The 11,723-nt window shown below is 41.5% G+C and overlaps 1 protein-coding gene across 2 annotated transcripts; it reads right to left on the bottom strand.

The window, feature by feature from the left end:
• Nucleotides 1-606: 606 nt before the first annotated feature.
• On the bottom strand, nucleotides 607-8,869 carry Yipf6 (Yip1 domain family member 6). Of its 2 annotated transcripts, XM_028770024.1 has the most exons (8): nucleotides 8,700-8,869; nucleotides 8,451-8,553; nucleotides 6,691-6,819; nucleotides 6,170-6,248; nucleotides 5,549-5,591; nucleotides 3,363-3,491; nucleotides 2,663-2,820; nucleotides 607-1,384 (listed from the first exon to the last, which is right to left on the bottom strand). In XM_028770024.1, the coding sequence occupies exons 2-8, from the start codon at nucleotides 8,505-8,507 to the stop codon at nucleotides 1,269-1,271; spliced, it is 711 nt and encodes a 236-aa protein (XP_028625857.1). In that variant the 5' UTR covers nucleotides 8,508-8,553; nucleotides 8,700-8,869; the 3' UTR covers nucleotides 607-1,268. The 2 variants fall into 2 exon arrangements, with proteins under 2 accessions (XP_028625857.1, XP_028625858.1); XM_028770025.1 differs by lacking the exon at nucleotides 8,700-8,869 and having other exon boundaries at nucleotides 8,451-8,644.
• Between the last annotated feature and the right edge of the window lie 2,854 nt (nucleotides 8,870-11,723).

Here is an 11,723-nt window from a genome sequence, read left to right on the forward strand (position 1 = left end):
CCTAATCTTCATCTATTAGAGTTCTTCAATATGAAACATACAGAAGGTATCAGTTCTTATTATCTTACAGGAGGCCTGTTTAGCTGAAAATCAGCCTGCCTTAGCTGTTCTGTTCCCTGAAAAGCCTTCACTCTTGTGCATAAATATCTGAGCGAATAGGTAGATGCACATGTGCAAAATGTATGTATCTAAAGGGAAGCTAACTAGCTTTACAAATAAAGTCTAAAACACACAAAACGAACTGCTATTCCCTATCCCAACTGCAAAAAAATCCATATATAATTGAAAAACCTGCTGAGCCCACTATGGAAAGGCAACAGCTGTAAACGTAACTAACCCTTCATCATGTGTGTAAGTCTCCTTCCGTTATCCAGTCTTCAGAACACTAGATCTCTATATCCATTTGCATTGGCACGCTTCCTTTCTAGTCTGAGGCCGAGCTGTACAAAATAGGTTCTTTTAGATATGCTATATCTAAGCTATACCTTAAAGGAAGGTGCCCACATGACAATATGCATTATAAACCATAAACCTAGATTTCTGAGATCCTCTACTACTTAGAAAAGCTCAAACATTAAACCATCAAGAACTTCAGTCAAAGGGAAGTTGCATGTTTGACTGCTATCATTGTATTAAAGATTAAAAACTAGAATGTTAGCTGAGGTACTGTTACACATGACAGAACGGTAAGTATACAAAAATATTTTAAAAGCTGATTCTTTAGATGTTATTTGCTTAAAAACAAATGACAAACCAAGTATAGCAATACCTCTGATCAAAATGTGAAAATTAGTTAACACGTTTTCTCTTCCTACATCTACAAACCTAATGTTTTGTTGCCCTTTCGAGTTTGGGGGAGAAAAGAAATGGATACAGACTGTTATTTATGAAAAGAGGCATATTCTAATAGTCATAAGGCAATGTGTTTAAGAGCTGCACCTGAACAAATATTCTCCAAGCTGAAGATGGTCACCAACTCTTTGTAATTTGTAGAGTGGATCCACTTGCTCGAGTCACTGGTTGTCACACAAATAGCTTCATCATGCCTTAAGGAGGCATCTTACTATGTACGGTATATACAAGTATTTGAAAATAATAACAGAGGAAATGACAGCCTTGCAAATATCAGTTTCTTATATAAATGACAATGGTGGTATGTGGCTCCCTTTTAATACCCAACAGCTAAACAAGAGTGGGGGAAGTTGTTGATAATTATTATCTTTCAGGTGAGCCTTCAGTTCATTGGTATTGAATGTGTGTATCCGGATTTATGGAGTGAATGTGAGTATCATCCAACTGATAACAAAGTAGAATAAAAAGACAGGATACACTGCCAGGGCTTTTCGGTTTGGAGGCTGGCTGTCAGCAAGGAATGCTGTTGATGCTAAAGAAAACAAAAAGGAGTATTTAGTATAGTCATATTTTCAGAACTACTAATATTTACTAAACTCCAATGTGATTGGCATAATCTAGATCATAGGAGTACACTAAAAGTTCAGTTTTATTTGTGGCTCCTCAGAGAATACTACAAGTTCAGTTACAGGGTGGGAGCATGTAGCTCAGTAGTAGAGCACTTGCTTAGCATGGACAAGGTCCTAGGTTTCATCTGCAACAACACACATAAGCAGAGTTCACTTGTGACTTACAACAGCTCAGGACAGCTTCTTTCATATACTAAAGCTTCAAAAGTTTTTGGCTATTTTGGATGCAAATCCTTCTTAAGCAGGTTTCTTAACCTATTCTAGAAAGACACTGAGTTATGCTTAGCAGGTTTAAATATGAGTAATGTTATTTGCTCCTATGCTAAATGTTTCATACTGCTTCCTTCTTTTTGTGAGTTAATAGGGGAGAGGGGTCTGTTTGTTACTGCCACTATTGGCATTGTTTTTTCAAACAAGGTCTTGATGTTTAATTCACTGGCCTTGAACATACCATGTAGTCAAAGTTGACTTTGAACTCATAATGCTCCAGCTGCTACCTCTCCAGTGGGACTATAGGGACTATAGGGACTATAGGGACTACAGGCCTGCAACCTATCAGCTCTCTTTAAGTGCTATCATTCTATCTATCCAAAAGAAGCCTACTTATCTTCTTACTCATTAAGAACACCCCTATAGGCTGGACAGAGTGGTGCAGACCTGTAATCTCAACAATTTGGGAGGCAAAGACAGGAGGATGACAGGTTCAAGGCCAATCTGAGTAACACAGAGATCCTGTCTCAAACAATGTGGTTACAGACATCTTTTTGTTTATTTTGTTTTGTTCTGTGATGTAGAGGCTTGAGCTCAGGGCCCATAAATGCTAAGTAGGCACTGTACCATGAGGACTACTACATTCCCAGCCTTGTTATAAAATTTTCATTCTGAGACAGGGTTTTGCTAAGCTGTCCAGGCTGCCTTGAACTTGCAATCTTCTTGCCTCAAGTCTCCAAAGTAGCTGGGATTATAAGTGTACACCACCATATCTACTGACTGCACATCTAAGTTCAGATAGCCAGCTCACAAAATGTGGACATCATCACCTTTAATATTTACTTAGAACAGAGGATTCTATGGCTACTACTTTCATTTGACAGCTGAATTTCATTGTTCATAACTGGCTCTTTATCTTTAACCCGAGGTTTTATTTTATCTTGGTTGTTTTTTTATGTTCCATTACTCACCTATCACGGACCAAGCGAACATCACCAACACCACAAAAAGCCGAACCATGAAGTTTATTGGTCCCTGCCCTGCCAAAAGTAGCAGGCGGCAGATCAGCATTGCAATGTTCAAAGGAAATATGCAGTATCCTAATACACAGAGACTCTGAAAAAAAGAACTACAAACACATATTCACAGATCATAAGTGTCATTGAGTAGTATCAAGACATAGCTCATTGTACGGATATCTTATAGACATTTTATGCACTACTGCCTCCTTCCTGCTAGCCTAGCCATACCTTTGCCCTAATGGTAATTTCATGAGTCTAGTCTCTTGTATTGTATACTTTCATTTTCTCTATATTCTTCCTGTTCCCCTCTTAGGACCCATAAATGTCAATTTTCTACTATCAAATAATCTACTCTAATTCCTAGAGGTATCCCATTAACCCTATAATGTAGTTCCTAATCTATTCTAGTTAGAGATCAATTTGAGAATGTGTTCTACCATAGGTTTTGTCTATAAGTTCAAAATTTAAAGAGAAAATCTGAAGCTTATCAGTGAACTTTAAAATTTATTTCAATTGAGTTTTAAAAGAACTATTTATTTGGTCCTTAAATCAATTTTTCTTAAAAAAAAAAAAGCAAAATAGCACAGTCTTTCTAAAATCTACCATGTGCTACCTAGCAAACAGGAAAAAAGGTTCATATGATACCCACATGTTTCCACCAAGAAGTTTGGAATTTAGTGTGATGGTAACTGCTCCAAACCAGATGATAACAAATACTTCTGCAAACTCTGGGCCTCCTCCATCGTTCTCCCCATCTATGGGACTTTTCTGTAACATCCTAAGAAAACAAAACAGTATGAAAACTACATAACCTTTTATACAAAGCGACAAAGGCATGCATTCTCACTAGACTGCTGTAGTGTATCTCATTTGAACATCAGTATTTACTCTGTACTGTAATATGTACTTTGTATAAGGAAAATACTAACAGTATCTGGGAAGGTTTCCTTATTTAAAACTCCAAATGCCTGAGGACTATAAGGAGTGCTGCACTTTGACCTTTCTAGAGAGTTTAACTGGCTCACTAAAAGTCTCTCTGTCAAAGCAGAAGTTATTGAACTTAAGGGCCAAACATAGCTCCCAAGCATGAGATTTTTGTTGTTCATAAAACATGTAAAATAGCTTTAAATTAGTTTGACAGTATTTTTAAGTTGGAATGCTTCATCTAAGACTATACATTTCTGACAATGGTTTTAGTGATGTGTATCATAATCCCAATACTGGGAAGATGGAGCCAGAAAATTCTTGCGTTAGAAGAAAAGAATGTAATTGTCTGGTGAGGATTATCTCACTGGTAGTGGGTCTACCTAGCATGTATGAGGCCCTAGGTTACATTCTCAAGCAAAACAAAAAGGAATCTGTACTTATGTGAAAAGTGAGATTTTTCACACCTGACCTCCATTCCAACAATAGCATCAGGTGTAGCTGGCAGGGCAATAAGGGCTTGCCAGTTATCAGATCAACATTCTGGGGGCTTAGGTTACTTTTCTAGCTGTTAGCAAATCTCAATGATGGTCTGTTTGCTTGCTTGTTTTTTTTTTTTTTACTTCTTTCAGTTTAAATTCTTTTTTTATTGGATATTTTATTTATTTACATTTCAGATGCCATCCACTTTCCCCATCCCCCCTCCTCCTTTTTGCTTTTATACCACTTTAATTACATGCAGGTATTAAGGTGGTCAGTTCTAGGTTGAGGAACTAGCAATACAATAGATGCAAATAGTCAAGGAACAAGCAAGACAATAAGTACAAATAGTCAAAGAACATGCTTGCTTGTTTTTTAACCAAGATCTAGTTGTGTGGCCTAGGCTAAGCCTCTAATCTGTCATCTTCTTGCCTCAGCTTCTTGACTGCCAGGATTATAGGCATCATGCTCAGCTATGAATTTGTAATTCATGCATTAAGGTTTTAGGGCACATGCTCAATAATAGAAATAGTCTTTAAACTTATTCAGTTGCTGATTTTTAAAAATCAGAATATATATTTCTAAAGGACTTTGCTTGAAACTGAGTAAATACTGAACTGTCACTTAAATATTGTGCATCTACGAATTTAATAGATATAAAATGTTTTGAATTCTGAACTTAAATACTTAGATTTGGTATGTTTTTCCTGAAAAATAATAATAAAAAAGGTCCATAATCTCATATTACATAGGATAAATAAGTTATCTATAAGTCTTATCTGGTTATGCAGTCTTCCAGTATGTGGAGGAGTTTGTATTCTATGGCCGTATGTATTCTATTCCAAATCCTGAGCACTGGGTGCACTCTTTGTTGTCTGGAATCCCTATCACTTGAGTATAGTTGGGTGGAAAGAATATTAACTAATCTGGGAAGCAGGGGACCCAACACTGACGCTAGTTCTATCACTAGACATGTCACTCGAGTTCATTTTAGGTCTATAGTTGTCTCTGCAAATAAGTGTAGTGAAACTACATAAGCTCTAAAGTTAATCTTTTAAAACTCAGCAATATATATTTTTTCAAGAGCTCTTAACATCTATCCTTTCAAGGCACAGAACCAATTTCCTTAATAAGTACAAGAAAAGTAATACTACATTATGGTCTAAATGAGTATATGATAAATTTAAATTTTAAAAGTTATGATGTGCTGGCGCATACTTGAAACACTAGAACTCAGAAGTCGGTGCAGGAGAAGCACAAGTCTGAAGCCAGCCTGGGCTACACAAAAAGTTCCAGGATAGTGTGGGCTACAGAGTACAACTCTTATAAACAATAAAAGAAGTCCTAAAGGCCTAGTCAATTTTTTTCCTTAATTCTAGAACTCCATGAAAACAAAGTAGCTCAAATGAGGAAGGAAGTGTAAATACTTACAATGCAAGTGTCACACAAAGTATCAATGGGCCCCACAAATCCCCTACAACGAAAGGAAAAACAGGATGCTAAGAAACCATATGCCATATTTTCCATCTTTACCTACTTACCTTCCACTCAGAATCCTAGCAGCAAGTTTCACCTAAGCCTTCCCAACCTTTCCGTTTCCCTCCCTGACTTCACATATCCTTTAAAGTTTGTTCTCTTCATGTGTCATAAATTACTCTTTCTTCATCTAATCTCCATTCCAGCACATTAAGAGCTATGGACAATCTGTTCCCCATATGTACATAATATTCAAGTAAGATATTCTGCCTGTGACTTAAGGGCCTGGAGAGAATCTCAATCACCTCAAATTCCTAACTATAGATAGCCAAATCACATTACCAAATTCAACTGTGAGCATTTTCTAAGTTTATATTTATTGGAGAACGTCATATAATGAGCCAGGTCTTTCAATTTCTAAAATTCTGTTCTAATTTCTGCCAAAAATGTCATTTCTATAGCTGCTTATTCCTGTAAAACAGCATTGGCTTTATTACTTTTGCCTCTGCTTTATAAAGCAGAAACTACAAGATATCAATGGTTTGAAACAAATCCTCAAAAACCTCATATACTCACAATCTCTTAACAAGGCATTACTTTTCCTTGGATATAAAACGTGCATAAATTTCCTTCCCACAGCTTTTAGATCTCGCATCTGAAAGACAAAAATAACTCCATGTACTGTGATGATCAAAGTACCAGGAAGTCCCCTCTGTTTGCCAACTAACAACTCACTCATAGGAGGAATCATAAATTTCAGTAGAAGAAATATATTAAAAATCAAAGAACTGGGCTGAAAAGATGGCTCAGAGGTTAAGAGCACTGACTGCTCTTCCAGAGGTCCTGAGTTCAAGTCCCAGCAATCACATGGTGACTCACAACCATCTGCAATAGGATCTGATGCCTTCCTCTGGTGTGTCTGAAGAGAGCAATGGTGAATACATTAAATAAATAAATAAATAAATAAATAAATAAATAAATAAATCTTGAAAAAAATTTACAAAAAAAAATCAAAGAACTAAACAAAACCATTTCAAAGTATTAGTGCCTATTTACTCCCATAACACTGAAGTGGTTTCTCTACTAGTCTAACTTACAATGGTCTGACGAACAGATTCATTTAGTGTGGAGCTGTCACATTCTTGAGTACGAGCTCTCGAGGGGATAGTAATCTCTCCTTCTATGGGAATGTCCTGTGAAATTGACACATCGGATAACCCTGCAAACTGAGAAAAGATGGGGGAAAGAAAATTAAGCTCATAGCTGCAAAATATCTCAGAAACATCACCATTTTCTAGAGTTGGGCCTGGATATTTGGGGGTTTGCATAGTAGCTAAACATAAATGTTAGCTCAACAGACAGGCAATACAGCTAATTCTCAAACACTCCTTTTAATTAAAAGTGGTGGAATATAATGAAAAAAAAATATCGACAGTAAATGTCAGACACTTGCCTTCGAAGATTTAGTTTCTTTCCAGCATGAGTTCCAGGCCAGCCTGGTTAACACAGTAAGCCCCTGTCTATACATACCTACATACATATATACATGCATACAAACATGCATACATACTTATACACATCAGAGACATCCCAGAAGGGGGAACAGTCTGGGGAAAACAGAAACTAAAACCAGCTAGGTTACCTGTAAACTATGTCACAGTAGGCATAATGTTTGCATTAGCTTATGTACTTTTCTTTATTTGATGAGCGTCATCATTTTCCAAAAGTCTAAACTGGGGTTTAGAGAGATTTTACTCAGGGTCCCAACTGATCCATAAGATGACCCAAATTACCTTGTCCCTTCAGTCCTGGGGATTGGACCTAAAGGGTCTTCCATATGCAAAGCAATCAATTCACCACTGAGCTACATCCCCAGACTCAATACGCTCCTTTAAAGTTTCATTCCTGGTGCCTAAAAGATTTCGTGAACCACTCTAGACTCTCAATAAATATTTTTTTTGCTGAAGAGAGGAACAAACAGAGCTAGTAAGCAGCAGAGTTGGGACTGGAATCAAGTTCCCTTGCCTCTCAGTACATTTCTCTACTGTTACGCTGCCAATTTAAAAGAAAAGAAATGGAATCATTTATTGAGCAAACACTATATAAGTAAATACTGTTTGGGAGGAAGAACGTCAGGGCATAACAATGACTTCCTTATACTTCTCCACTCATGACTGTATTAGGGACTTCATATAAGTCATCTGGTTTTATCTTCCTGAAAACTCTTAAAGGCAGGTATCTTCATTTTCATGTAAGAGACAAAAACAAACACCCTTCATTGAAATGAAGTGCTCAAACTCACACAAGCTTCAGTGTGCATGGACTCTAGCTCACATGGGTTTAACTGTAAAGCCTGTGTTCTTAAACAGTACTGCATTCTTAAACAGTTCTTAACAGTAGGCTCTTAATAACACATATGTGTCATGAAGGGGATAGCAAGCACCTGGAAATAATAATTAGCCTACTAGAGTCACCGAACAAGGTTCAAGTTAAAACCAATAAAACGACAACATCCTGTAGGAAGCAGTTTCATTACTTCTGTAGTACTTCACGATGACCGGTGACGAGCCTTGATAAAATGACAGTGATAGAAGATACTTCAGAAACCACTCCAAGCTCAGCATTTAACTAACGTCAAGGAATCCCGAGTGTGGAAGGGCAGCGGAGATTCACAGAAAGACAGAGGACAGCCAACAGGAAGGGAAAGGCTGAAGGAACAGGTGTAGTGCTAGGTGGTTGTAGAAGCAAGGGCCTGCAGGGCCAAGAAGCTCCAGCTCTGACTTCGAAGCGTTCCCGACTTCTTTACCGGGAGCTCTGCCTCACCCTCAGTCCCTTCTGTCACAGTACTCTAACTCACCAGGGGCTTAGATGACGCTGCCTCCTGTTCTCCTGGAGAGTCCTCCGCTTCCGCCATCTTGATAAACCTCCGTTTGTTCCCCTCCCATGCGTCTTTGCGAAACCTGAGACGTGGAGACCGCGGCTGGTCAGCACGCTGTCGCGTGGAGACGGCGTCACCACAGGCGCCTGAGGCTGGCTGCTGCCCTGCACAGCCGGCTCCTGTGGTCCGGTAGCCTCTAAACTCGAGACCGAGCTTCTCTTTGCTCACCTTGGGGGGCCGGTATCGATAGGTGGCACTCCGCTTTTCACCCCACTAAGAGCGCAGGCTAGACGCTCCGAAACGCCCAGCGGTACCCCAAGTTCCAGCCAAACTTAGCAGGGCCCCGCGGCGCACAGCCGAACCCAATCGAACCCAGAAGCTCCAGACGAACTTAGAGCACAGTGACGCACAGTCGAACCTAATCGAGCCCAGAGGCTCCAGACGAACTTAGCCGAGCCCCGCTGCGCACAGCCGAACTCAATCGAGCCCAGAGGCTCCAGACGAACCTAGCCGAGCCCCGCTGCGCACAGCTGAACCCAACCGAACCCAGAGGCTCCAGCCAAACTTAGCCGAGCCCAGTGGCATTCAGCCAAGCCCAGCGGTGCACAGCCGAACCTAGCTGAACTTAGCCGAGCTTAGCGGAACCTAGCGATGCACAGCCAAACACAATCGAGCCCAGAGTTGCACAGCGGAACCTAGCCGAACAGCTGAGCCCAGCAACGCACAGCCGAACACAATGGAGCCCAGAGGCACACAGCCGAACCTAGCTGAATGCAGCAAGTCCAGCTGCGCACAGCAGAACCCAATCGAGCCCAGAGGCTCTAGCTAAACTTAGCGGAGCCTAGTAGCAGTCAGCCAAGCCCAGCGATGCACAACCGAACTTAGCCGAACCCAGCGGTGCACAGCCAAATATAATCGAGCCCAGAGGCTTCCAGCCGAACGTAGCAGAGCCCAGAGGTACACAGCCGAACCTAGCCGAACACAGCCGAGCCCAGAGGCTCATATCCGAAGCTAGTCAGCGCACAGCCTAACACAGCCGAACGTAGCAGAACTTAGCCGAGCCCAGCAGCGCACCACCGAACCTAGTCGGCGCACAACGCAACGCAGCCGAACTTAGCCGAGCCCAGCGGCACAGCCGAACCAATCTGAACGCAGCCGTGCCCTGCGGCACACAGCCGGACCTAGCGGAGCCCAGAGGAACGAAATCGAATGCATAGGCGTTCAGCCAAGCGCTGCGGAGCCCATTGGCGCCCAGTCAATCCCAACCGAACCTAGCAGCACCCAGCTGAAACTAGGCCGTCCACCACTAGCGCCGCTGCGGAGCAAAACGGAGCCCAGTGGATCCTAGAGGAACACAACTGAACCAAGATGCGCCCAAGTAGGAACAGCTGGCAGCTGAGACTAGCAGCGCTTGACAGGGCTGGTTCACAGGAAGTGGCTCTGAAGTGCCATTCCCCATGTCCCCAACAGTGCTCTCTTCTAGGGAAAAAGAGAGGAACCTGATCCCCTTGACCTCTGCTCCTTCTACTCCCACCGTTGCCTTACTAGTTCCCTGAACTTCTTAGTCAGTTTCAATCTCCTTCAAGCCCTTAAACCTTTGTATTGTCTCCCCACAGGTCCTGTACAATTATTCTCTCCTTCATCTCCTATCAAGTGGGAGAGCTTCACTAGACTAACACCACTAGTCCCAACACCACTACAACTTTAAAGTTGCTAAGCTAGTTGGGGCCGAGTACTGAAAATGTCCTTGATCAGTAGTGGCTCCTGGAGTGGGTAGTGGGTGGGGAATGGTTAGGGTATAGCTACTGTAACCAAAAATAAAAGAAAAAGCAAAAAACAAAACAAAACAAAATAAAACCACCCCTGCCTGGACCAAATTTCACCCCTACCTCATCCTGGCAAATTAAGATGTTTCTGACTCCTGGTTAATCTGGCTCACCTCTTACCGCAGGCTTAAGTGATGTCAAACAAAAGAGCCATTGTTGACGCCATCAACATTCTCCCTATGAGATGCCCTCTGAGCCTGTAAAAAAAAAAATGTCGTGTTAGGTATTTAACCAAGAGAGATTGAAAATGAGTAAAATGCATTTCTTTATATATTTGGATAGATAATTCAGAAAGGAACCCAAGTAATAGATGAAGGAGGAGATACTATAGAAAGCCAGACTTCCCAGAATACGCTTCGGGGTATGGCTGTTATTTATTTTACTTAAATAAAGCCAGTGTAGTCTACATAGAAAACTTCAGGCGAGCCACAGCTACTTGGCAAAACTTTGTCTTAAATCTTTTAGGCTAGTTGATACGAACTTATTTGAATTGCAAGAGACTATCACAGGCAAGGCATGACAGCCCAAGGCAGCTAGGAATCACATCACTAAGGGGTGGCAGGAAGATCAGGATCATCCTGGGGTACACAGGGGTACACAGAGAGACTCTGTTAGGAGGATAACTGGTTGCTTGCTGATTGGATTTGAGGCCTGCCCCGCAGGAGGGAATTCTTGTCTCATATCTTAAACCTGGGAAACCTGCCCAGCAGGTAGGTCTTAGGCCCTGGAGGGGATCCTGAAATGATGTAATTTAAAAACCCAACCATGGATCAGGCAGCCCCATCCACATTTTCACCCCTGACTAGCTTAGAAGCTAGACCCAGATGATACCCACCGTCCCTTGAGTCTCTTTCTTAACCTGTCAAATCATTCCTTTACTTTTAAAAAACATAGACAAAACATAGACTATAAGAACATAACGTTAGTATCCATCCACTGCTCAGGCTACAATATCTGCAGTGGCTGTTTTCCTCCTCACAAATATGGACAGACATCCAACTGAGGTTTTGTGAGTTCCCTAGCAGACTAGGGCCAGGATTTGTCTGGGGGGAAGGTTACATCAAAGAAGGTGTTGATGCCCCCACATCCTGCTTCCACCCCTTCCCTGCCTCTGCTTGGGAATCAGGTAGCTGGAGTGTAGGTCTGAAACTGACTCTATCCTCTAAAAAAATGTAAGAAGGGTCTCCCACTTCTCCCACGCTGGCTCTTATTGCTCTCTTCAGAGACCTTGCCATGTTGTCTCTGGTGCTAACCCCCTACAATGCTCTTGCCTGTCTTTCCATGGGGTTAGTAACTCTTAAAAGGTTTTTTTGCGCTCAGCTTGGACAGATCACAGCAGACCAAATGGTTCCACGAGGGAGAGTTTATTCAGGAGATAGGGAAGAGGAGAGAGAGAGAGAGAGAGAGAGAGAGAGAGAGAGAGAGA

Source organism: Grammomys surdaster, unplaced genomic scaffold, assembly GCF_004785775.1.
Source record: "Grammomys surdaster isolate TR1022 unplaced genomic scaffold, NIH_TR_1.0 197, whole genome shotgun sequence".
Classification (NCBI taxonomy): domain Eukaryota; kingdom Metazoa; phylum Chordata; class Mammalia; order Rodentia; family Muridae; genus Grammomys; species Grammomys surdaster.